The sequence below is a fragment of the Stegostoma tigrinum genome, chromosome 1 (assembly GCF_030684315.1).
Source record: "Stegostoma tigrinum isolate sSteTig4 chromosome 1, sSteTig4.hap1, whole genome shotgun sequence".
NCBI lineage: Eukaryota > Metazoa > Chordata > Chondrichthyes > Orectolobiformes > Stegostomatidae > Stegostoma > Stegostoma tigrinum.
In genome coordinates, this window is record NC_081354.1 from 109169393 (window position 1) to 109195293 (window position 25901).

A 25901-nucleotide genomic window follows, 5' to 3' on the forward strand; every position below is an offset into this window, starting at 1 on the left:
GCCACACCTAGTCACTGAGGAAGGAGATGTGGCTATGACACTCAGTCATGGCAAACACAAGGAGAGAAATAGAAAGCAGTATCATTTTCATATTATACACAAAATATTAACACTATTTCTGGCTCCAGATTTGCTGCCAGACTTGTGAAATTTCGTCAGTGTTTTGTTTTATTTCAAAATCTTGTTAATTGCATTCAAATGGTTTTCTGCTTTTGGAAAATTCCATGAATGACTTAAACCTTCTCTGAAGTTCTCAAAGGTCGATCATCTCCTCAAAACATAGTTAACAAGACTCTGATTATTTGATTTTTAACAGCTCACATAATGGCTTTGCTACCATAGCATCAGCTTCCCTTTCTTCCTATATTTAAAAACTACAATGACCAAACTAAATTTCCTATAATATATTCATCCTATATGACCTATGATATATTCTATAATGCATACATTCACAATAAATTTTATCGTCTACCTGCATCATAGTAGCAGGAATGCACCTCAGCAAACCTGGCTGGTGTTGGTGTGTTCTCATCCCAACCCCTTCCAACCTCGACCTCAATAAGGTTTGCTGCTATTCAGCTTTCACTCACTCTATGTCATTCATTTTCTTGCTCCCACTGTATTATACCAGCTTCCACTCTCACTGATTTACCCAGATTCTGCTTTTGCTGACCTATTCCATTTTCCCTCAGACTACTTTATCCTATTTCCACTCTCATTGCTTTGGATGAAGATTTTGTAGGATAAATTTAGAGCATTGAACAGATTATGCCAACCTTTGGTTTTTAACGCATGTCATGTAGAACAAAGTAAAGACTGAGAGAGTAAAGGAATAGTACAGCTTTGATGTCCTGGGAAGGGTAAGACATAGTATATTCATACTTCATCTCTCTAACTTGAGGATATATTTCCTCTGAGAAAGGTTCAAAAATTCATGACAAAATCTTTCAAACAAGCTGCCAAACTGCTATGAGTGAATGAGTACTTCCTTTTCACTGTCTAAATCTTTTTCAATTCTGCTTCCTGGTGAATTGCTTTTCATAATTCTTCAAACATTGTGTTTCTGATGCTCAGTTTGATCTATCATTTTAAATAATTTCTCCAATCTGACTTTCCCCTTACATTGTTCCAATGTTTCTATCCTAATTACTCTTAAGGTCTTCTCCTTGAAGAAGTCGTTTCAGATTTGACAGGTAATACGGTAAATTTTGTATAATGTCACCCAGGTTCTTGTTCTCTGTGGTTCCATTCCTGAAAATAAAAAAAAATTGTGGCTACTTTCTTAATACTGCTAATATTTATATTGTATCTGATGGAGTATCTCTGTGCCATTTTGAAATTATTATAAAGTACTTTACTCTGTATAATGCATTAAGATATTTTGTACATTAGAAACATTATGCAAGTATCACGTATGACAACGTATATGTTTCGGTTGACATCTGATTTACAAACTGAGTTGGCCTCTTTGCTAATTAACATACTATTTGTAAATTGTTATATTGACCATGTAAAATACTCAATGCTATGTGCAATAATTGCATATTTAGATTTCAGTTCCATACTAACCTCCAATTCCTTTGTATATGTAACTTAATTATCAGATAAGATACTGCAAGGCAAAAAATAGTACTTAGTAACAATTTGATTCTCTCAGAAACTGATAAACAGGATTGTACTCATTTGTATTTAACTGTTTGCTATAATAACATTTTCAGCAGGAATTGAATTGAATTAATCATCAAACATTTACACAGACAAGATAGATCGTAATGCTAAGATGAAAATTTGATAACATTAATGTGTTTTGGGGGCACCACAAATACCTTTCGAACTTGAGAACTACATAAGGATGGTTGCAGCACACACATGTGCACATGCATACACTGAATCATCAGACAACCAGAAAAGTTGACGTTTCGGGTAGGGACCCTTCTTCAGAAAAAGAGTCCCGAACCGAAACATCAACATTTCTGCTCCTCGAATGCTGCCTAGCCTACTGTGTTCCTCCAACTCCACACTGTGTTATCTCTGACTCCAGCATCTGCAGCTCTTAATATATCATGCACTGAATCATATTGGCTGCCATATATGTGACAGTATTAATCTATACATAGTGAATGTCAGCTGGAAGAATTCAGAACTCATGACATGCAATATTGATTTGACACCAATCAGGACATTATTGAGCTCATCACTCCAGCAATGTCCTCTCTTCATATCATATAACAGTTGCTCAACAACACAAAGGACCACTGAGCAGCACTATTTAAAACATTGAGCTACATACAAGCTAGTTCTTTGTTTGATTTCTTCCAGTTGTTATCATGATTCTCTACATCTTTGGTGCTTTCAATGGTTATTCATGTTACAAATATCAGAGGGAATAGTGTGCCTGATGATGAAAGACTTCTTGATGACTTCCAATTGCAAAACACAGTTGCTTCCAGACTTGGGTGTATTAGTAAGGATTCTGCTAGCTCTACATCATAAGTTGGAGAATAAGGAGAGGTCATTCAGAGTAAAGGGGAAAAGGGGCATTGAGGAAAAAGAGAGAGGCACCTATCAGGAGGTGTTCAGGGAGCAATTTTTCTATGTAAACTTCAATGAAAAACAATGGGAGAAATTTAACACACCCTGAGGCAAGTTTGGACACAAGGGCATTTATTCTGGTTGGGATCCACCATCTTCCTGATTATGCCTGGGCCAGGAAGATTAATGCCAATTTAAGGCCTCCTCCTGCCATTGTCTACTCTCACCTAGCAGATAATGGGGATATTGCCAAGCAGGAAGCCTGTAAAGCTAACCCTTGCCAGCTCCCTATGTGTGGGGATCACTCATTCAATGACACTCATTGCCTGATTGAGAGATCTGGGGTTAAGAGGGCTGAAGTTGCAGAAAGTCTTACCCTGCCCTCGCTCTTGAAACCCTTCTCCTGAAAATGGACTGCAGCTTGTCAAGAAAGTAGTTTACTATCACCTTCTCAAGGGCAATTAGGGGTAAGCAACATTTGCTGACCTAGCCAGCGATGCTCGTCCCTTGTGAAAACATTTAAAAAGGTTTCCACAGTCAAGCCAACTCAATCTGAGGTATCTTCTTAGCCCCAAACAATGTGGGGAGCGGTGACACAGTTGGAAAAATATGGCAAGAACAGAGAAACGAATTCTAAACATTAAGAAAAATATGCCCAATTTTTCCACACAAGTCTTTAACAGCCAAATGCAGTTTGGAGCTCACCAACACCAAGAAGGGTTGGGGGTCTGGAATGCACTGCCTGGGAGGGTTGTTGATGCGGATAACCTCACAAGCTTTTAAAAAAATGTTTGGATGAACAGACGAAGTGTCATAACATTGAAGGCTGTCAGCCTAGTGTGAGAAAGTGGGACTAGTGTAGGCAGTTTATCTTTCGGCTGTACAGACTCAATGGGCCAAAGGGCCTCTTCTGTATTGTATGATTCTAAGACGGGAGGAAAGAGTCACGTATGGATCATACGAAGACAAGAGGTGGAAATCTGGAAGAAAAGTTGATTAAATTTTCAAACAAGATCCATCTGCACAATTCAACAAAACAAAATCGAAATTCACTAAATGTTTGCATTTAACAGTTAGTTAAAATCTCTGACAGTGCTAGAAAAACAGCTGAAAATAAGACTGTAGAGCTGACACATCTCTTCCAGCATGGAAAGAGTAAATAGCAAAGCTTTGCCAGTCTGAATGATGGCGCCTTTCAAATTGTCATATGGGGCGGGCGGTACATATCCGGATGTGACAGTGGAGGTGGTTCAGTTCCGGATCCGGCATTGGGATGTTGGCTGTTGGTTGTTGTTGAGAGGTCGTCTCTGTTGGACGGGATCTGCTTTCTGCTTTAAGGTAAACACGATGGGGTGCAGTGGGCTGGGGCTAACAGTACGGGGGAATTGGCTCGGATTCGAGTCAGAGTTGTTGCAAAAAGCCCGGAGATTGGGGACAGTATTAGCTGGAAAGTGTCATTTTTCCCAGCTATTTAAACTTGGATATCATAGTTTTTATTGTGATAAGAATGTGGTACATTATAAAGTAGGAACCATCTGTCAGTATCTTCCTGTCTGCTCAAAACAGAAATCACACTGAGGCCATTTTCAGTTCCTCCAGTACTAACTGGTTGGATTTATTCTGGTGAGCAATTGCAGTCGATTGTAAGTCGCACAATGTCACTGAAGAAGAATCAGCAGTTTTCCAATCAAACCAAAAGTGAATCAGCATAATTAAAATAAAATAAAATAAAACAAAATCCACAAAAATTGTGAGGAGGGCATGTTGCCTAATTCTTAATATCATTATCAGTGTGTGGGGATCCCTGCATCCTCAAGATTTCAATGGTTTTAACAGGTTTCAGTTCACTGCATTTTCTGTCTACAGTGCCAACCAGTCAATGTAGGAAGACAACCAGACTCATTCTGTGTCTCTAACTTGACAATATCAACAGTAAGGCCAAATCATTTTGGTAAATAATTGAACTTGTTATATACAGTTTTTACTATGTATTAACTGTATTGATAAATTTTGCAACTGTAATTTACTACTTTAATCACTCGCTGGTCAAATTGGTTCATTCTGAATCTATCTTGGTCAAAGTTACCAACACCACCTTTGGCGATTGTAGCTGTGGTGCACCATTCTTGCCCTTACCAACCCCTCCATGGCATTTAGTTCTGTTGATGATTTCAAGTTCCTTCCTTTCCTTCCCTTTAATATCTGTGACACAATGCTCACTTGATTACACTGCACCCTGTTCTAAAGCAGCCTGCAAACTCTTTACTACATGGCTTCTGTAATTTTCTCTAAGTTCCATTACTGATTCCTTCCTCTTTCCTATCTATATGATGTTCCATGGTTTCTGCACACGTAGTATTAATGGCTACTTACCCTCCCTTGCCTACATCTCAGGTTGTTTGTCTGATCTGGTGCTGGTCATGTATATTGGGCATCCTTCATAATGTTAAAGCCATTTGTTTTTCTCCACTACAGTTACTTCGTATCCTTGTCTCTGTGTGACCTTAGTCAAAATCCATGTAGAATCAAATCATCCAGATTGCTCATTTCCTTCTCCACAGGAAAGCACTCTACTGTACAGACTTCACCTTTCCTGTTGCCCATCAATACTGCTTTAGTTCATGTCCCTAGCTCCTCTAAGCAAGTTCCAATTCACTTCACTAGTCTTCCACCCATTGTGTGTGGTACTTGGTCTATAATGCCAGTTCCTACTGTTCTCCATTGGCCTCTAGTTCCCTAAAGTATTAAATTCAAATCCGTCCCCAGCCAAACCCCATCTTACCTTCGAAATGCCTCTTAACTCTAGTCCCTTTCTGCTCTGTTACAGTACATTTTTCTGTGTGGCCATCTCTTCCCACTCTACTTAAAACCTACTTCCGTGATCATGTTTTTGGTTCTCTCCTATACTTTCACCGTTGAGCAACTAATTTCACCTGTTTGAAACACCTTGTAAAGTTTTACATTAATGAACACTAGAAACATCTATCTCTACTTTTCAGTCATTTTGTTACTCAAAGGTTGCTTGTTCTGATGTACAGCATGCACATTTAGATAGGGCCTTTTAATTCAGACATTTTAACTTTATTCTCTGTGTTAATCCCATCACAATTAAACATTCACTTCCTCCAACCGCCAATGTATAGTGGCATCGACAAGAGACACTGCAGCGACTTGGCCTACTGTATTCATCCAGCTCTACACTTTGTCATCTTGGATTCTCTAGCATCAGCAGTTCCCATTATCTCTTTCAACAGCAGCCCAGAATGTGAAGTACAAAGTTGTGCGGGTGTCAAAAATCTGAACAAAAAACATACTGGAATCTTAATTGGCCAGACAGCAGCTGTAGAGGAACAGATGTCCACTTGTCGATATAGATTTTTTTTTTTGGCAGTTTTGGGAAAGGTATCACACCCAGAATATTTGAGTTGCATTCTGAAATGCATTATCATAGGTTTGAACTGAGTGATTGATTGATATAGAAGCCTGCACAGAATAAAGCAAGGGGAACCAACAGTTTAATGTGAAGGTTCACCAAGCCTGTGAAAATTTAATCACAAGGTCAACCAGTGAGAGTACACTTGCCTCCTGAATTCATATGTGGAAAAATCAGGAGAGGTCCCTCCACTGGTAAGCCATTTCTCTCCCATGATGCTGATAGCCTCAAGTACATCTACTGGTAAGCCTTTCTGCAGCAAATGCGTGAAACATCTTGTGGTTGGAGGAATGTCAAGCGTTGGGAAAATGAATGGCAGCATATCAGTATGAACACAGCAGCAGTTGTGGGAGAGGCTGCAAAGATGAGACAACCATTTTAAACTTGGCAAGAAAGGAATGTTCAAACTGGGAGCCTGGAAAATTTAAAGGAATTCCTAACAAAAGACTGTATGTGGAGTCTCTAGCTAAGTTCAGGACCTACTTTCGGCAGGAAAATATGTTGAATACTGTTGTATTGAGTACTTGGGTAATCCAATACTGAATTTTTACTTCAGAAGAAAGATTGGCATTTATGTATTATCATATCTGTGTTTTGCATTTTATGAAATAGCCAAAAATGCATCATTTTGCAGATGGTACAATCCTAAATAGTAAAGAATAACTAAACTTTTATTGTACCTCATGACTTTCAGCTATTTCAGAGTACTTCGCAGCCAATTTAAAAACTTTGGAAGTGTAGTCACTGTGGGACATATCCCCTGACTGGGGACAAAAATTCAAAAGGCAGGCGGGATTCAGGCAAGTGGAAGATGTTTTTTTAAGCAGAAACCAGTTAATACAGGGAGAGGGCCAAAGAATCTTCCCTGAATCAGAAGGGAGGTCAATGGCACACTCTGATTTCACAAAGAAGTACAGCATTTTTAGATACTGTTATAGCAATCAAATACAATGTAGTTATTGTCCTTCCCCTTAATCCAAACACCCAATCCATGGGACACCTAATCAATGATGGGCAATCCTGGGGACAGCCACGGGTCTCATGTCGTGGTGTTTACTAGTCAATGTAAACTCTGGGCCCTGGGATCATTCTGTGTGCCCTATTAATTCACATTCCGAAAATTATTACTTATACTCCTTCTGGTTTGTCCTAGACTTTCTCATCTAAGAGCTGTTTGAATTCTGTTATTCATGGTATTACATCTGCCATCTTTATCAAGTTCAATGATTCCTTCTTTGTTTCTCACTGTCCTGAATATATATTTTAAAAATGGTGGTTAGTTTTAACTAATTGCAATATGATTAATTCATGTTATTAAGTTAGTTATAAAGTGTAAACTTATACAGCTACTTTTACTGCTAGCACTCTGTAGCTAAAGAGTTTGACCAATCTATCTTGTTCAGGGCATAAGATAAAGCGTGTCCTAAAGTTAGTTAACTTTCACTCCCTGGGTTAAGTGCTTTTTCCCTACTTCTTGTATTATATTCTGGCTATATGTTGAAACCTACTCCTGTAATTATGTGAGTAATTCTTTAACAAGAGCCTATTTCTTAACACTGTAGGTTCAAAGTTAATTACTACAAAATATAAGATAACAAGGTGTAGAGCTGGATGAACACAGCAGGCCCAGCAGCAGGAAAGCTGACATTTCGGGCCTAGATCCTTCTTTAGAAATGCTGCTTGACCTGCTGTGTTCATCCAGCTCTACACCTTTTAATGTCAGATTCTCTAGCATCTGCAGTTCCTACTATCTCCTACTACAATATATCTTTAGTTTTTTTTTGCATCTGCTTAGGGAGTTAATCCGATGGGTTTGTGAGCCGAGACTTACACCCCTGGTGCTATATCTTTGGTGGGACAACATCCTTTCGTTAATGAAAGTTCATTGTCTGTTCTTAGGCATCCACTTATCAAAACTGTCTTGGATACTGGGTTGCAGGGCCTTTGTACCACCTTGGGTAACTCTGTTCCAAGGTATTAATTTGTTTCACTCTAAATGTTAAAGCAAACTGCCCCATGTTGTTTAGTCCTTGTTGGCCATTTTATGTCTTTCAAACATGGGCAGCTTTGGTGTAAGCAGGTATGGGTCACCCCTACAGTCACTTTTTTATTGAATGAAATGTTTATAACTTTTGTAATGAGAGAAATCAATTTAGTAAAGGCTCGGACTAGGGAGCATAACCTTAAAACATAGAACCAGATATTCCTGGAGTGAAATTAGGAAACACATTTTGACACAGACCGTGATCAAAGTTTGGAATGATTGCTGGAATCTTTAACAAACTCTATTGATGTCAGATCAAATCCATACTTTATCAATCATTAAGTTTAATTTAAAGTTAGTGATCTAAATTGTGACAAAAAGTATAGTAACAAGCTGTTTAAAATCGTCCTGCTTTGTGTATAAACAATGGAAACGGGTTAGCTGTGACCTCATCAGTCTGTGAAACATGTTGAGGTGATGGCATTTTAAATGTAGAACTGTGTATCAGTTACATTGTCGGGGGGAAATGTTTACTTATGTCTGCCTTGTGATGTTTAGAAACTTTTTTCCTGTGTGCTTTGGCTATTAGAGGGTCGATGATTATCAAGAATTTAATGAATTCTCCAATTCTATTCCTGTGAGAGTCCAAATACATATGCTGTACATATTTGAGTAATAAACAGACTTGTGTAAAGTTTGAACCTGAGTTTTGGCCATATCTTATTTGTACGTTGACACCCAACCTTCGGGTTAAATTAAAACAAATTCTTTTTACATTTTACTTGTCACATGTTTCTAAAGTTAAATGTGCCCTAGTGTAAGCCTACTGGTTTGATTATGGCTCTTCAGGCTCCTTGTGTCTGTGTAGAATAATATACTTTTAGAGGGATAACAAGGTGTAGAACTGGTTGAACACAGCAGGCCAAGCAGTATCAGAGCAGCAGGAAAGCTAATGTTTTGGATCTGGACTCGTACGGTTGGCAGGAACAGTCCCCGACCTGGCAGTTCTGTGATCTGCAGCTGTGACATTGCAAACAGGTAGCAAGAAAATGGGAGAGGTTGGATTTTAACCCTCACATTTTACTTGTATGTAAGTGGATTCCTTTCTTTTGGTTAATAACTCGGTCCCAAACAACTTTTACAAAAATGTCGTTTGTGAACATAAATACAAAAGGTAATGCGGGTGTATCGCCAAATAAAGGAGTTAGTGAGAATGAAAATTAGCCCTTTAAAAATCCAAAAGTATCGTTTGGAAATCTCAAGAAGAACTCATAGAAAAGAATTATTTTTACACAAGGTTGATGGAATTTGCATAAACTATTTCAGATGGCAGCAAACACCTTAGAGTTTCATGAAATCACCTAAGTTGTTTTTAATACAAAATGCAGACTTGATGTAAATCTAAGTGGAATGTGGGGATCTCTGAGTACAAACACAGTAAAAGTTTCCCCCCAGGTTCACGTGGCCAAAACAGAATAAAGTAATCCAAGTACTAAGCTTAATTTCTAGATGGGTACAACTGAAAAACAGGGAAGTTATGCTCAAGCATCAAAACCAGGTTAAATGATGGTGGGGCCGCTGTATTCAGTTCTGATTACCATACTTATAGCAAAGGATGCAGCTTCTCCACTGTCTCTCTAATGGCAGTTGACATCAGTATCACCATAAATATGTGAGTATACATCTCTGAGAAGGTCTGACATGGACATGTTAGGATGTGTGGCCTGTTCCTATGATTCATAATTTTGCCCGTGTAATCCAGAAATATGGTTTCCATCAAAAACAAACAAACGCAAAGTGCTGGAGCAACTCAGTATGTCGGGTAGCGTCTGTGGAGAGAAATACAGTTAAAATTTTGACTCCACTAATCCTTTGTCAGAATCACTCTCTCAATTCTAAAATTTTTCAGGTCTAACAACCTTAAAATTTCTATCCATACTTTTCTGGAGTGAGAGCTCCATGCACTGGCAGACGCTTGATTGATTCCCTTGAACTGACTTAAATCTCATACTAGAGAAACTGTTCTACCAATTTAGGATTATCAGTTAGGTTCACGGTGCAACACACTTATGTACTGAAACTCAGAATGGTGCGGGTGCAGAATGTATTGCTGGAGAGAATAGTGGAGTCGGCCTCATAAGGGTCATTTAAGCGGCTATTAGATAGGCAGATGTATGATAGTATAAAGTAGGGGTGGAGGTTGGATAGACCTTTTTAGGATAAAGGTTCGGCACAACATCGTGGGCCAAAAGGTCTGCACTGTGCTGCACTGTTCCATGTTCCATGAAACCTACATATCAACATGCAGAGTCCTTTTCTTTGCAGATAGAAAGAACATGTGCGTACACTGTGCCTGTTTCAACTCAGCAGAATTGGATGATCATTGTCTGGTGCATTTCTCAGGGCAATGCCCTGGCCAGAGTCAACCTGCCATCTTTGAAATCCAAACAATGCTTGGCAGTAGCAGATAATCATTTACAGCTACCAGACCTACTGAGTAATTCCATCATTTATCTGTTCTTTTTCATCTTCTATTGCTATTTTGAGGTATACATACTAATCATCTGGTGAATATTATTCTGAAGTTGAATATTAGTTTTCTGGGTCCCAGCCAAGAGGATATTTTAATATTTTCTATATATTTCCTTAAGTAACTTGCGTCTTTTTCTGCAGGAGTTTAATCAAGATTGTGATAAATGCTGTTATCAAAGATGAAGATTAGAAACTGTCACCAGATTTTATATCAAATACATATTGAGATAATGACATGTGTAATTATTGGAAATCTGAATAGTGATTCATTAAACTGCAATATAGCATTTACTTAGGAAGGCCAGGGCCAAATAAACCATTTCAATTCTTGGCACAACCTAGAATATGTTGTCTTAATGTAGAATTATGAGATGCAGAATTATGATTCGTGTGACGAACCAATTTCTGTTTATGCTTAATACATGTATAATCCCACACTTTCATTAACCAAAAATATACAATCAAAACAAAACAAAGTTGATAATTAATGAGCATCTCTAATATCAGCATAGGCTATGGTAATAAATGTATCATTTCAAATGCTACAGATCCTCTCCAAACTAGTGAAAAAAACTGAACAGCAGATCTCGTATTTATTTAGTTACAAATTGCTAATTCTTATTTTTTTTAAAAAGTAAAACTTTTTGTTTGAAGACTGAAATGGAAAATATAATAATTACTGTTTAACCTTTACAATTCTGACAAAGCTTCAGCAATATTTGAACATAAGTCCATGGTGAAAAGCTTTCTGTTCATCTCAACTTATGTACTAACTTAATGAAGTAAGAAGTTAAAGAATATGGTTACCTTATTGAAGCGTACGAATTAGGAACGGGAACAAGAAATACAGCAGCTTATAATCATTGCATTTGCATATCATAGCTCAACATACATCTTAAATGTAGAAATCTGTTTTTAAAGTACTTTGTAAAAATGTAATTCTGTTTTAATATAGGTTTCAGTCGAGTCGCCATATTCTGCAGTGATAAAATACTCACTAAAGTTCCTCTCCCCTGACCACACCATATATACTGTAATCATCTCTCCCTTTCCCTTCTGCACATGATAATGAGTCCTTTTCTTGCCCTCCCCTGACCAGTACACAATACTTGAGCCACCTTCTTTCCCATCCGTCTCGACACAAACACTGATAAGTCCTTCTTGGACAAGGACCATGCTTGGTCTAAATATTGAAACTTGTGGAGAAGAGGTTCCAGTTCAGGTTAAGGACCGTGTGCAACAAGTGCTAAAACACAAAATTTGAAGCTACTGCTCAGTATCCTGACATTCTGGTTTTTTCCCAACATTCGTTGTTTATCGAGTTTTACTCATATGCCTCCTGCCAAGTTTGCTCACAGTTGTCCCAGGACTACTTGGTGCTTCCTGAGGCAACTGAGCACTTTTGGTTCACGTCTGCCCTTTTACCTTTTGGAGGAATTCATCTGTTGTGTCCATGCTGTTCAGCCAAAGTCCGCTCTCCACTGTCATGTTGCTGCCCCAGAGGAGCGGGAGGTTTTGACCAACAGTTTAGGAACTGCTGTTGTAATCTCTCCAGTCTGGAATGCTTGTGGATGATGCCATTTCTGAATTTTGGGGTTTTCTGGATCACAAAATAACAATAGAATATCTATCAATGAGTGTGTGAATCAGATATAAATGGGTACCTATGACAATGACAAAACATTTTAAACTGTAAAATTTATATATGCCATGTTTCGAAAGTGCTATACTAAAATAATGCAGATGTCAACGGAACAGGTGATACCAATGATTCTGAATTAGCACCAATGACAGGAGGGCTAGGCAAAGTATAGCAAAGGATAACAGTTATTTGCTAAGCATTTTATCTTAAAAAAAACCTGAGGACGTTTTCTTTTCCCAGATTTGCAATGTGCTGCCAGTGTGTAAGTTTTTTTTTTATTTTTAAATTTATTTCTTACCTGATTAGCCAACTTTTCTTCATCTGTCAGTCATCTGTTTCTCCTTCCAGTACTAAAAGGCTATAATCTTTAGTAAAAGCAGAACCACAAGCTTAACGTTAAACATTCACTATTTCACCATTTGTTCCATGGACTTGCTCAAAACAAATGTGGACAACTGCAGCTTCTAGATTTCAGCTTTAAACTAGCTCAGAATATAAAAACAGGCAGCAAACCTTTCTATAAATATGTAAATTGTAAAAGAGTGGCAAAGGTAGACATTGGTCCTTTTAGAAGATGAGAAGGCCAATTTAATAACTGGGAATGAGGAAGTAGCTGAGACGTTAAACAGCTATTTCATGTCAGTCTTCACAGTGGAAAACATGAATAGCATGCCAAAAACTAATGGCAAGAAGGTTATAGCAGGAACAGCATCTCATATTTTGCTTGAGAACCCTGAACCCCAAGATTATTGATGTGAATATCACCAAGCTTCAAAATCTCCCCTCCCCTGACCGCATTCCAAAAGCAGCCCAGCTAGTCCCCACCTCCCAACCATTCCTCCCACCTCCAACTCCAACCCACTAACCTCATCCCACCTCCTTGACTTGTCCATCCTCCCTGGACCGAAGTATACCCTCCCTAACTCCCCACCAACATTCACCTTTACAGGCTCCCACTCTGCCTCTTTGACCTGTCTCTCTCCTCTCCACCTATCTTCTCCTTTTATCCATCTTCTATCTGCCTCTCCTTCTCTCCCTATTTATTCCAGAATTTCCCCCCCCCCCCCGCCTCTCCACTTTCTGAAGAAGGGTCCCTGAAATGTCAGCTTTCCTGCTCCACTGCTGCTTGGCCTGCTGTATTCATCCAGCTCTACACCTTGTTATCTCAGATTCTCCAGCATCTGCAGTTCCTACTGCCTGTATAAAACGTTGCTTTGACTTTAGAAAAATTCACCTTTTGTTATTCTTTACTCGGTCTACTTATTCATGAATGCAGGCAGGGCAAGTTTGGAACTGTTAGCAGTGTGAGAATATAACTTACTAAATTCTTTGTTTACTATGTTTTTGCCATCTTGATCTTCATGCTTATTTCCCTGAGATTTGTTCCTCAGTATCTGTTTCAAGCTGACTGTTTGTTTGTTTTTAGCAGGCTGTTAATATTGCCAGATACTTATAGACTAATTCTCCTTTGGGGGGGTTAAATACTTTGCTTCAGTTAGGATTGCTATAATGGCACTGTCATATTAGTCAAGGGTTCTGGATTACTAAAGTAATGACAATACTCCATGTTCTGAGGACGTGGGGTCAAATCCCACCATGGGGAAAATTTGAATTCGATAAAATGCCAGTTGCTATGCAACCATTGTGCATTGTCATGATGAAAAGCCCACGTAATTCTTTACCTGGTTAGGCTGATGTGTGACTCCGGACCCACAACAATGTGATTGACTCCTAATTGCCCACTGAGCAATTAGGGATTGACAATAAATGTTGGCCTAACTGATAACAGTCATATCCCATGAACAAATGAGAAAAAATTGCCTCACATTAGTGTCCCACTACTGAAATTGGAAACTCTTCATTTGAAGAATCTGTTCTGTGGCAAAGTCAGTTCTGAGGAAGAGTCACTGGACCCGAAATATTAACTCTGATATTTTCTTCACAGATATTGCCAGACCTGCTGAGCTTTTCCAGCAACTTCTGTTTTTGTTCCTGATTTACAGCATCCGCAGTCCTATTGGTTTTTATTCTGGTGTTTTTGTTCTTTTGTAGACTTTACATGTCCTGTGGAGTTTTTAAATTTGTTGTGAAGTGTATTTGTGATTGAAAATGGAAATAATTCATTTCTTACATATAGTATTAATACCCTTTTGCTTCAGGGAATATATTTATTACCATGGATGTTTGAAGTTCCTTCTATTCCATCTCAGCTGTCTGCCTTTGCTTGAAACAAATCCAAACACCTAGATTAATATTTCCTATATCTAACCAACTGGGTTTATATTCACTCCTAAGAGACACTGGAATTATTGATTTGCAATCAAATGGGATTAATTCAGTCAGCCCAATTTATGTCTTAAGCCAAGCTCCAAGGATATGAATGTTCATTATTCAAATCCACAATGCTCGTCGCTCATTTAAGCCCTAAACTTTTTAAGATTATAGAAGGTTAATTTCAGGTAACCTTACACTGATAAGTAACCTGAATGAAACTTTTTTTATTTTGGTGTTCAGAATGACAGCAATCAAGCATGCTTTACAGAGGGATATTTTCACTCCAAATGATGAACGATTGCTCAGCATAGTCAACGTTTGCAAGGCAGGCAAAAAGAAGAAAAACTGCTTTTTGTGTGCTACAGGTATAGTTTGATACTGCATACAATCAGACAATTTTAATTGATTTTGTTGGCATGTGTGTCTAGGGATACATAACTCTTTCGTTTTCTCATGAGAAATCTAAGCAATTGCTTTTATTACAGTTAATCTATACACCTTTTAATTTTGACTTCAAATTGACTAAATACAGTAAACATCAGATTTCCAGTTTTTCACTCTCTAATGTGATAAGTCAGTTGACAATGACTTTGAATGTTAACCTGACTCTACCACCTTTTTACAGCTATTTGGTTTGTATTTAGCTAACTGTATCCTTTTACAATGATCAATTTAAATCCAGTTATTCTCAGCAAATATTATAATTGTAGGTTTAAACTTTATGATTATTCCCAATGAAATACAGTACTCAAAGGGAGGAGGGTAGTGGTGAGAACAAGGAGAGCAATTGATGCAGTGCTTAACCGAGAGCCAGTTGTAGCTTGATGTGTAATTCAAATGTGATAAATCAGCGGGACTGTGGTATAATGTAGGGTAACAGAGTTTTGAATGTTCTTCAGCGAATGGACAGCGAAGGATGAGAATGTGGCCAGGAGATTGAGATGGGAAGTAAGATTGAGATTGGAAGTGTTTTGGTTGTGCACAATAAGACCTTGCATTTGCATTGTGCATTATACCTTTCGCATAGAAGAGAGAGTCAAAGCTTTCCACAGAGCTGCTATCAAAAGATGGATGGCTTGAGGAACAAAGAAACTAGAATGGCTAAAAACTGACAGAACAAGCTGCAGAGCTGGATGAACACAGCAGGCCAAGCAGCATCAGAGGAGCAGGAAAGCTGACGTTTCGGGCCTAGACCCGAGAAGAATTTTCTGAAGGAATGTCTAGGCCCGAAGCGTCAGCTTTCCAGCCCCTCTGATGCTGCTTGGCCTGCTGTGTTCATCCAGCTCTACACCTTGTTACCTCAGATTCTCCAGCATCTGCAGTTCATACTATCTCTGGCTTAAAACTGAGTAAGGTGTAGTTCACACCTTTTGTGTGTAACCTTCACAAATAATTAAAGAAATATTACTTCAGTGTTGGTATTTTAGATTGCTGCTGTACCCTCTTTAATTTTTTTGTGTCTGCATCTGATTTCTTAATGTTTGATACTTGTAGTAACAACCGAACGACCAGTCCAGGTAAATGTTGTAAAGGTGAAGAAATCTGATAAGGGGGATTTCTACAAACGGCAAACTGCATGGGCACTGCGAGATTTGGCTGTAGTTGATGCGAAAGATGCCAACAAGGTATGATGTGAAGTAATTAAAAGACTGACAACACTAAGAACTGTGCAGCATTTTAGTGCAAGTGAATTAAACTTAGAATGGTAATAACCATAATCAATTATAAACATCCTTTTTTTTGTTCTCTATTTTGTTTACTGGTTCAGTCATAGTAAAAAAACTTTAAATGTTGCAACACCTTAATGCTGGAGAAATCTTTGGACACATTTTTGTTTCCATTCTTGATGTTCAAGGTAATTTCTTGTTTTACAGCTCTTCGTCGAAAGACTAAGGCACTTCTAAAAGATAACTTATTATTTTGATCTTATTATTCCCTCTCCCCTATCCTGCTCTATTATATTTCTCAGATGTTGAGATATCATTTTGGGTTTTATATGATGACTTTCATTTCAAGTTTGACTTCGAAATTAAATTGAGTTCTCGAAGATCAAATAAATGAGCAAATATTAATTTGCTGTAATTTCAGTGCTTGTGGTTGCATCTGATAGAATATGGCTTGCTAGGAAGGTGAAAGAATTTGATTTAAGTCCAAATTGCATCCTGTAAGTGCATATCCTGTCAATTAATTGTGAAGCTTGGCTTTGTTAAGCACAAAAGCTGATAGCCTAGTGCCCCACCCTACCAGTATTAGCAGTGACCATGAGTACAGAAAATAAAATTCTATTGGAGAAAAAGTGATTTGAAGCAGAAAAAAGTGTGTGACTATATTTTCAATAGGAAGTACTTCCTTACCCCTATTCAACTTCTCCTCTCTTCCCTCTCCCAATAAAATGGTGAGTTCATTTAAAATGAGAAAACCTTTGTTGGGGATATTAATCTTTGACCACTCTGTTCCACAGAGCTCTACCAATCTACACATACAGCAAGATGCATCAGTACCCAAAAATGGGAGGGTGAGTAAGCTAAACAGTTCCACAGGAAATCTTAAAAATATTCCTGATTCTGGATGCTAGTTGGGAAATGCATTTGCTGGGAAAATCCTTATACTTAAGAAAATACACCCATGCTCAACTGATACTGAAATTTCCCACCTCAAACCTCTCAATTTGTATCCAGGACCAGAAATCTACTGGATTTCCTGTGAAATGTTTCGCTGACAGTTTGAAGCTGATGTTAGGGGAGCAGCTGCAGAGAAGGAGAGCCCAGAACTGCTTCTGTCCTTTTTTCCCAGTATTTGTGTTGATATCAATTTATTTAGTTCAACAATGTAAATGCTTTAACACAGTTATGACTTCCACTGGGCTGACTTTCTCCTTCATGCAGTGCAACCAGTGCCTCAGCTCATAAAGGTAACTGGACAGAAGCTTGTGCATTTAGATCTTGTGGATGCCATGTCCTCTCATTGCCAATGAGAATCCCTCATTTTTGAACAAAAATATAGCTGGTGAACTTCTCCCTTTAAAAAAATTGTATGTGTTTTAAACAGGCCATATTATGGGATTCACTTGGCAATGAAGATTATCACTTCTAACATTTCATTGATATTGATAGCTTTGTAGCTATCAATAAACAACATGCATTTATACAGTAACTTTAATGTAGAAACACATCCCATTGTATTTCACAGATATAATCAAAATATAAGCACCACCCCAAGAAAGTTATTAGAAAGGGTAACTAAAATTTTCCTCTAAAGGCCTGCATTTTGTTATGGTCTTAAAAGAGAAGATGCAGCTGAAGGACCAATGATCAACCACTTTGCGACAAAGACAGATAAAAGAACAACTCCTTTTGGTGGGATAAAAGTACAAGAACCTGTAGTCAGAAATAATGAGTTGGGGAAGGGATGGAGAAAAAAGTTAAAGACTTACAGGAGAGTACGGAGATGAAAGTGTGAAAGTCTAAGAATGAATTTAAACATGAGAACTGGAACTTTAAATTTGATGACTGGTTCACCAACAGCTCAGCATATGCCAATTAGGATAAGAGCAGGAGTTGTCCTGGTATAGGACGTAAGTATCAGAGTTCTGGATAAACTGAAGTTTAGAGATTGAAAGATGGAGAAAAGAGCATAAGTGTTAAGTCTGGAAAAGACAGCGTTCTAGCAGAGTTTGTAAGAAATGTTATGGCAATGGAAGTAGTTGCAGTGATGAAAGGAATATGGGGTTGGACACTTAGCTTGTGCTCCAGTGGGATGCCAAGTTTATTTACAGCCTGGTTAACATTTTGAACAATGACAGAAAGGAACCTGTCAACTAGATGCTAAAATTCAAATGCAGCTTCAGAGTTTGTTGGCTTGTGTACAAAAAAATCTTAATTTGAGTACATACTTTAAAAGTTTGAAATATGACATCAATTTCAGCCATATCACTATCATCTACTTCATCATAATGGTTGCTTTTCTACATTTCAGTGCTTTATCTAAGTGGATTCATATAATTCATGTTTACAGGAGAATCCAGAGTTCGATTTACACTTTGAAAAAGTTTACAAATGGGTTGCTAGCAGCACAGCAGAGAAAAATGCTTTTATTTCCTGTATTTGGAAGCTTAATCAGCGATACCTTCGAAAGAAACTTGAGTTTATCAATGTTAGCTCTCAGTTATTGGAAGGTAAGATCTATTGTGGTAATCATTCTTTTTTGAAGAAAGTTGCTGTTCCCACTTGGGTTTCAAGATAAACGTGTTAAATTATTGTGATTATTTGCTGTTAAGTATGGACACCAAAATTTTCTTCCAGTCTCTTTGTTACATAATAGAATTTGTTCCTTGCAACTGGTTCTTGCACCCATTATCTTTTTATTAAGTTGTATTAAATGCACTGTAATTGGCATCTGAAAAAACATTATTGCAGCATACTCGTATGGTGGGTAATTTATCTTTTTCTAAAGTTTCAATAATAGGTACATTACAATATTGAAAAGTTACACTATTTCATGCCATTTTACTGTATGTTTTAATCTCTTGTCCTTCATAGAATGCACAGTATGACTAGTGACCATTGGATGCATTGCTGTACATAAAATTTGAATTGGTATACTGCTTTGTGAATAGATACTTTAATGGCTAGTCATCAGTCTTTTCATATTTGTAAATGTTTACTTAAAATTTAGATGTCAAAAATGAGTGCAATCAATGACTTTAGTTATGGTGCCATTATTTGAAAGATTGCGATGCCATTACTTGAAAGCCTGTTGTGACGCTGAATGTGGGCAAGCCTTGGTGTGTTAAATATCTCAATGTAATAAGGTACCTTTTTATAATCTGTATTGTGACCTGTTGCTGTTATATTTCTTTGCTTACCTTCCTTTAATCCTCTTTCTCTATTCTTTCTCTGCAAAGAACTTCCTAAAGTTACAGAAGGTTGGTAACATTTTTCTTACTTTCTGGTGTGATTCTGTAATTCATGTGCTGCCTTATCTTATGCAGTACAGGGGTTCAAATAAAGAAAATGAAAAAAATCACATTTTTATAACAACTTCACAACACCAAAGCATCCCAGAGCACTTCACATTCGTTTTTAATTAATTGCAAGTCAAAGCTGTATTGCAGTTTTCCGATGTTCTTCTTTTGGATGGCCTGTTTAGCCAATCCTTTGCTTTTTGCATGAAGAGACTTTCTGATATTACATGTGTAATTGTCAATAGCAAGTACTGGAATACGTGTATGACCTCTTCATTGTTTTATAATATGGTAGCTTAATTATATGGTCAGCCATTACTTTTCACAGAACTTACAATACCCCGATCACTGTTTTCCGAAGGTGCCAGCCTCCTCTTTCTTCTGCCAAAGTTTTAAAAAATTGATTACTAGATCTTTGCAAATGAATCCTTAGGATCCAAAATCTGATATTTATGTCAGAAAGTATTATTTGAAATTAAAAAGCACAAAAAGAATTGTTGACCTGTTTTTCCTTTCCCCCCTACTTTTTTTCTGCTCTCTTAAATCCCATCTTTTCATTACATGTTGTCTTCATCTGAAATATTAACTTGTCTTTTCAAATGCTTAACATTTATTTCCACCATTTCTTCTTTTAATTTCTACCTAATATTTGCTTGCATAATATTTGTTCTGATTCTGAAAACTGATTGTAGCAGTGTTAGCAAGCGATGGATGCCTGCTGCATATTAATGTGAATGGCAAACACTCTTTTTAAGAACGTGATCGATGACTACAATCTTTCTTTTGAGGGTTTTCAGTTTAATAACTTTAATATTTTAGTTTTTGATGAATGGCAAGTCAAAATTCTATTGCGGTTTTCCCCAGCTCCATGTTCTTCTTTTGGATGGCAGGTCAAGTATGTGAGCTGACATGACAACTTTCGTGGTTTGGTTAGGGCAACAGTCTGTGCTAATATAGAAAAGTATTCTCAGTGGAGTATTTTGAAGTGTGTGGGAGGTGACTGAAATTGAAGAGATGTGCTTTGAAATGGGAAGCAGTGTGTTTTGGAGAACGTGTTACAGGAAGAGCTGTGCCAGCTACGAGGTGAGCGACTGAGGATAGGAAGGATTTGATAAGACGTACAAAGGTAAGTCAGAAATGCGTAGTCTTCAACAATATGCAACAATAAGCCTACCTGTCACATTGAAACAAAACAAGAGCCCTGTCCTCTTTGCTCTACGTATAGCAGACTTAGACTGTTTTCCAGTGTAATGCCAACTCCTCCATTTTCACTTTAGCTGCCTTCAATACAGAAAGAAAAATTCCAAATGCTGAGGTACTCACTGAGCTGGCATGCTAAGCATCAACATCATATTTAGACAGTCACAACTGAGTTTCGCTATTCAAGTAGCTAGAACATGTAAACCTTTGCTTAACAAAGCAAATCTTCTTTTGAGATGATACAAAGAACTGTGGATCTGCAATAAAAACAAATTGGTGAAACACAGCAGGTCAGGTAGCATCTGTGGGAAGAAGACAAAGTTAACATTTTAAGTCAGGTGATTCTTCAACAGAGCTCTTCTGTCGAGAGTTTATCTCTTGGCTACGCTTTTATGATGGTCAAAGGAAGTGATACAAGGATACTCAGAAGGTTTCACTTAGTAATTTTGATATGAACTTTGAGTCTTGTCAGGAACTAGCAATTCATTCAAAATTCAGTTATCTGTGGTATCCTGTCCTATTACCAGCTGAACCTTCTGGTCACAGATCAGTCTTAGCAGCCGGCAACATACCTTCTGAATGCTCAGATAATGAATGTGGTAGTGTTTGCTTTAAAGGATGAAGAAGAAGAATGATTTGGAATTTCTGGAGGTGTTGGAGTTCACTCGAGGGTCAGTGATGGAGGCAACAATTAATTTGTTTCAGGCCAGTGTTAGTACTATTGTGCATAATTTGGGTATATTTTAAGAAAGATCATCAAAACCAGTATAACAAGTATAAACTCAGATGACAAATCTAATTCTGAAGAGATTTAATTATTAAGAGGTTATTTAGTAGAGGTTTTTTAAGTCTAGAAGGTTTTTGGTAAATGAACAAGGTGGGTCAGTTTTCTTCAATTTGAGAGTCAGTGAAGGGGTCGTAACATTTGTAAGACTGAAACCATTGCTTTTAGTCCACGCTTCAAATTCTAATCCATCAGTATGACTCTTGATCTCCTTTGGTATCCTTCTGGGATAAAACCAATTTGTTTGTAACCTTGATGTCACACTTCTGAGTCGAGCAACTGATTTTTTAAAAAAAATATTATTTCCTGGGTTGTGGGCATTGTTGTCAGGGCCAGCGTTTTTAGCCCACCCCAATTGTCCCAGAGGTGAGTGGCTTGCAAAGCCTCTTCAGAAAGCAGTTTAGGATTCACCACATTTGTGGCTCTGAGGTGGAGTTGCATATAGGGCAAACTGGTAAGGGTGGCATGGCAGATTTCCTTCCCTGGAGTAAACATCCCTATAGGTAGTCCTTCAAAAGTTTTTAGATTATGTGCACCTCAGGACTTTCTCAAGGTCCCAATGTGCACAAGCACATTTTAATTTTGTGCATTGTTGCGCCCAATATTGGAAGATCTAGCCCAGTATTTAAAATGTGATGGCTCCGGCAAACAATGAGAGTCAGTAAAATTGATGCTTTTAAGTTCAGAAATTATGTTTAAACTGCAAGTATCAGGGAAAGTATGCATTAGTTTGCTGTTTATATGTTATGGAATGTACTCTTATTTTCATTTTGCCTTGTAAAAATGAAGAAAAGCAAGATGACACAAAACACACTCTTGTTAAATTTTTGGCCTTGAAATTATTAGTTATGTAGTCATTACTGGTGCCAATTCTATGTTTTCACACTAAAAGTTACAATTTTATGATTGTTTGAAATTTCAAACAGAGTTGGTATTGCTACTTGTAAACACCGAATGATCTGTCTTCAAGAATCATCAATCCTATGATTTTAAAAATAGAGACTAGGCTAAATATGCCAACTGAACACGTTATTTTATGCAGCATACAAAGAATATAGTTCATATGATCTTTCTATTTTGAAGCATTTGAAATGTATGATAAATTGTTCTTAACTATTATATACAGAAATCCACAATCAATATGCTATGTTTATTTTCTATTTTGTAGCTTTTATTAGAATTTTATCACTTATTTGAACCCCTGAATATAATATGATTACACATCGTGAGCTGCTTTTTAGTTCCTTCTCAGTAGGCCTTAATGAAATGCACAAAATAAGATACTAATGAAAACTGAACTATTTAACCCAACATTCTTTCTAGTCCATCATTTGTCATATAATGTATATATGCAATTTAATATTACAATATAAAAACATATGGAAACTTAAAACCCTTGGTAATTAACTTAATTCCTTGAATAAGCAATATTCTTGTATTTCAGTCATGTTTAGAAATCTGACAAATATACTTGGCTGGCCAACAGAAGACAGCGAGTGGTAGTAGAAGGAAAATATTCTGCCTGGAAGTCAGTGGTGAGTGGGGTTCCACAGGGCTCTGTCCTTGGGCCTCTACTGTTTGTAATTTTTATTAATGACTTGGATGAGGGGATTGAAGGATGGGTCAGCAAGTTTGCAGACGACACAAAGGTCGGAGGTGTCGTTGACAGTGTAGAGGGCTGTTGTAGGCTGCAGCGGGACATTGACAGGATGCAGAGATGGGCTGAGAGGTGGCAGATGGAGTTCAACCTGGATAAATGCGAGGTGATGCATTTTGGAAGGTCGAATTTGAAAGCTGAGTACAGGATTAAGGATAGGATTCTTGGCAGCGTGGAGGAACAGAGGGATCTTGGTGTGCAGATACATAGATCCCTTAAAATGGCCACCCAAGTGGACAGGGTTGTTAAGAAAGCATATAGTGTTTTGGCTTTCATTAACAGGGGGATTGAGTTTAAGAGTCATGAGATCTTGTTGCAGCTCTATAAAACTTTGGTTAGACCGCACTTGGAATACTGTGTCCAGTTCTGGGCGCCCTATTATAGGAAAGATGTGGATGCTTTGGAGAGGGTTCAGAGGAGGTTTACCAGGATGCTGCCTGGACTGGAGGGCTTATCTTATGAAGAGAGGTTGACTGAGCTCGGTCTCTTTTCATTGGAGAAAAGGAGGAGGAGAGGGGACCTAATTGAGGTATACAAGATAATGAGAAGCATAGATAGAGTTGATAGCCAGAGACTATTTCCCAGGGCAGAAATGGCTAGCACGAGGGGTCATAGTTTTAAGCTGGTTGGTGGAAAGTATAGAGGGGATGTCAGAGGCAGGTTCTTTACGCAGAGAGTTGTGAGAGCATGGAATGCGTTGCCAGCAGCAGTTGTGGAAGCAAGGTCATTGGGGTCATTTAAGAGACTGCTGGACATGTATATGGTCACAGAAATTTGAGGGTGCATACATGAGGATCAATGGTCGGCACAACAGTGTGGGCTGAAGGGCCTGTTCTGTGCTGTACTGTTCTATGTTCTATGTTCTATACTCTGCAATGTGTACAACTGTTTTTCACATATCCATTAAGAAGGTATTGTTAAACATTTTGAACGATGACCAAAGAACTCACCACTAGGTTTTTGTATAACTTGAAAATATTTACTGATGTAAATGTGTTTAAAGATATTTCATGTAAGAGAACTTCAGAAAATGTCATAATTTTCAGCCGCACTGGCTTTCCAGCCTTTCTTAGCCTCTTAACTGATATTGCTAGTTGTGTAAATTTATGAAGGTTACGTGTTGGAATGATCAATTGATTTGTTTACAGTGGAATTTTGGATCCACATTTATTCAGAGAAAATGGTAATGCAACAGTTTTCAAAGTTAAATAGCTATTTGTTTATTAAATTGAAAGTAATTGCGTGGTGTTGCTTTCAGTTGCTTGTATTATTGCATAGTAAAGGCTGTATGACCTTAATCTGGCATCCCTGGCACCTGCTGTTCTTCCAGTTCTGCCATTGTGGCATCTGGTCGCTCTGCATTGATCTTTGTACATATAATAATTTTGTTGCACTTTGTCCACTTCGGACACCCTGAATGCTGTTTTTGATGCCCACTGGAAATTTAAGTATTTTGTATATGGAAAATTCTTGACCTTGCTAGGCCCGACAAAATCTCTGGTACAGCAAAGACCAGGTTCCAAGGGTGCCGGATTAGAGAGATATGAGCCGTATAACTATTGATATTACAATGAGCAATGATAGATAGATGTGAAATAACTGAAGTAGGATTTCCTCCTCCGAATGGACTTGTTAGGAAATTTGCATTTACTATTTTGAGTTGTATAGTATTAATAATGGTTGCTGCAATGTATTATATTGTTTAAAGAGTCACTTGTTAGTCCTGGTTTTAATTAATATTTAACACAGCAATCGTGCTTTGTTATATTCTCTTAACTATATGCTCTGCTTAAGTCACCATTTCGCTTCTGAGAGCTTGACCGTGATTGGCAGCAAAGCATTTCCATCATGGGAAGTATTGCAGCTGAGTGTGAGCCCCACGCCTTGAAACGGAGATGAGAATCCACTTAATTCCTGTTAACTAACCTAGAAACACTGAAGCCAACGAAAGAGCCTCTAACCCTCACGACTGCAACAGCTAAAATTGCCTAACCCTGTACTGACCAAAGTGAAATAAGGAACTTTACTGCCCTATATGACTCAGCGACAGCACTGAGTAAACAAAACGATTGGGGTAGTTGCACATAAGTAAACTTATCAAATGTATAGGCAGTGCAAGGGCCTACATCATCATTTTGAACATTTTAAGTCCATTAATAAAATCTATAGCCTTTTTGTAAATCATGAAGTATAATGGATGTTCATGAACTTAGTTATAATCTGTCATCATGTATATATTAAGTACAAACCTGTTCTGAGGAAGGGTCACTGGACCTGAAACGTTAACTCTGATTTCTCTCCACAGATGCTGCCAGACCTGCTGAGCTTTTCCATCAATTTCTGTTTTTGTTTCTGATTTCCAGCATTTACAGTTCTTTTGGTTTTTATTTAGTATTTAACATAACATTGCTGCGTTTCTTTGTAACCACACAAAACAAGAGCTATCAGACAGCTCATTATGTTTTCTATGCAGCCCTGTAACTAGAACATCATTTAAAATGGAGCATTTCTTTTTAGAGCAGTTATCCCACTGATTTTCCCCTCCGCTATTACTGATTCTGAAATATCTTTCTAAATATGATTTACTAAGTATGCGTCAGGTTAAATGATTTATACCTTGCTACCAAATTAAATACTTTTTAATAGTACTACGTTATGAAATTGAATCAAACAGCATCTTATCAATTTCTCCAAAGAGTCTGTTCCAAGTGGTGAAAATCAGAGTGTGGCTGGTGGAGATGAGGAATCTTTGGATGAATACCAGGAGCTGAATACAAGAGAAGAACAGGATATTGAAATAATGATGGATGGTTGTGAATATGCCATCTCGAATGCTGAAGCATTTGCAGAAAAACTATCTAGAGAATTGCAGGTGCTGGATGGGGTGAGTATTAGAATAT

General features: G+C 37.8%; 1 protein-coding gene across 4 annotated transcripts in view; it reads left to right on the forward strand.

The window, feature by feature from the left end:
• The first annotated feature begins 3776 nt into the window (after positions 1–3776).
• Positions 3777–25901, forward strand: part of exoc1 (exocyst complex component 1) — a 66337-nt gene continuing 44212 nt past the window's right edge. For 2 of the 4 annotated variants that reach the window (XM_048530228.2, XM_048530233.2), the window contains exons 1-6: positions 3777–3870; positions 14638–14762; positions 15892–16022; positions 18412–18571; positions 19301–19321; positions 25698–25885. In XM_048530228.2, coding sequence (XP_048386185.1) covers positions 14639–14762; positions 15892–16022; positions 18412–18571; positions 19301–19321; positions 25698–25885 — 624 coding nt within the window. In that variant the 5' untranslated portion in view covers positions 3777–3870; position 14638. The remainder of the gene's footprint in view (positions 3871–14637; positions 14763–15891; positions 16023–18411; positions 18572–19300; positions 19322–25697; positions 25886–25901) is intronic. The other 2 variants (XM_048530232.2, XM_048530240.2) reach the window with 1 other exon arrangement.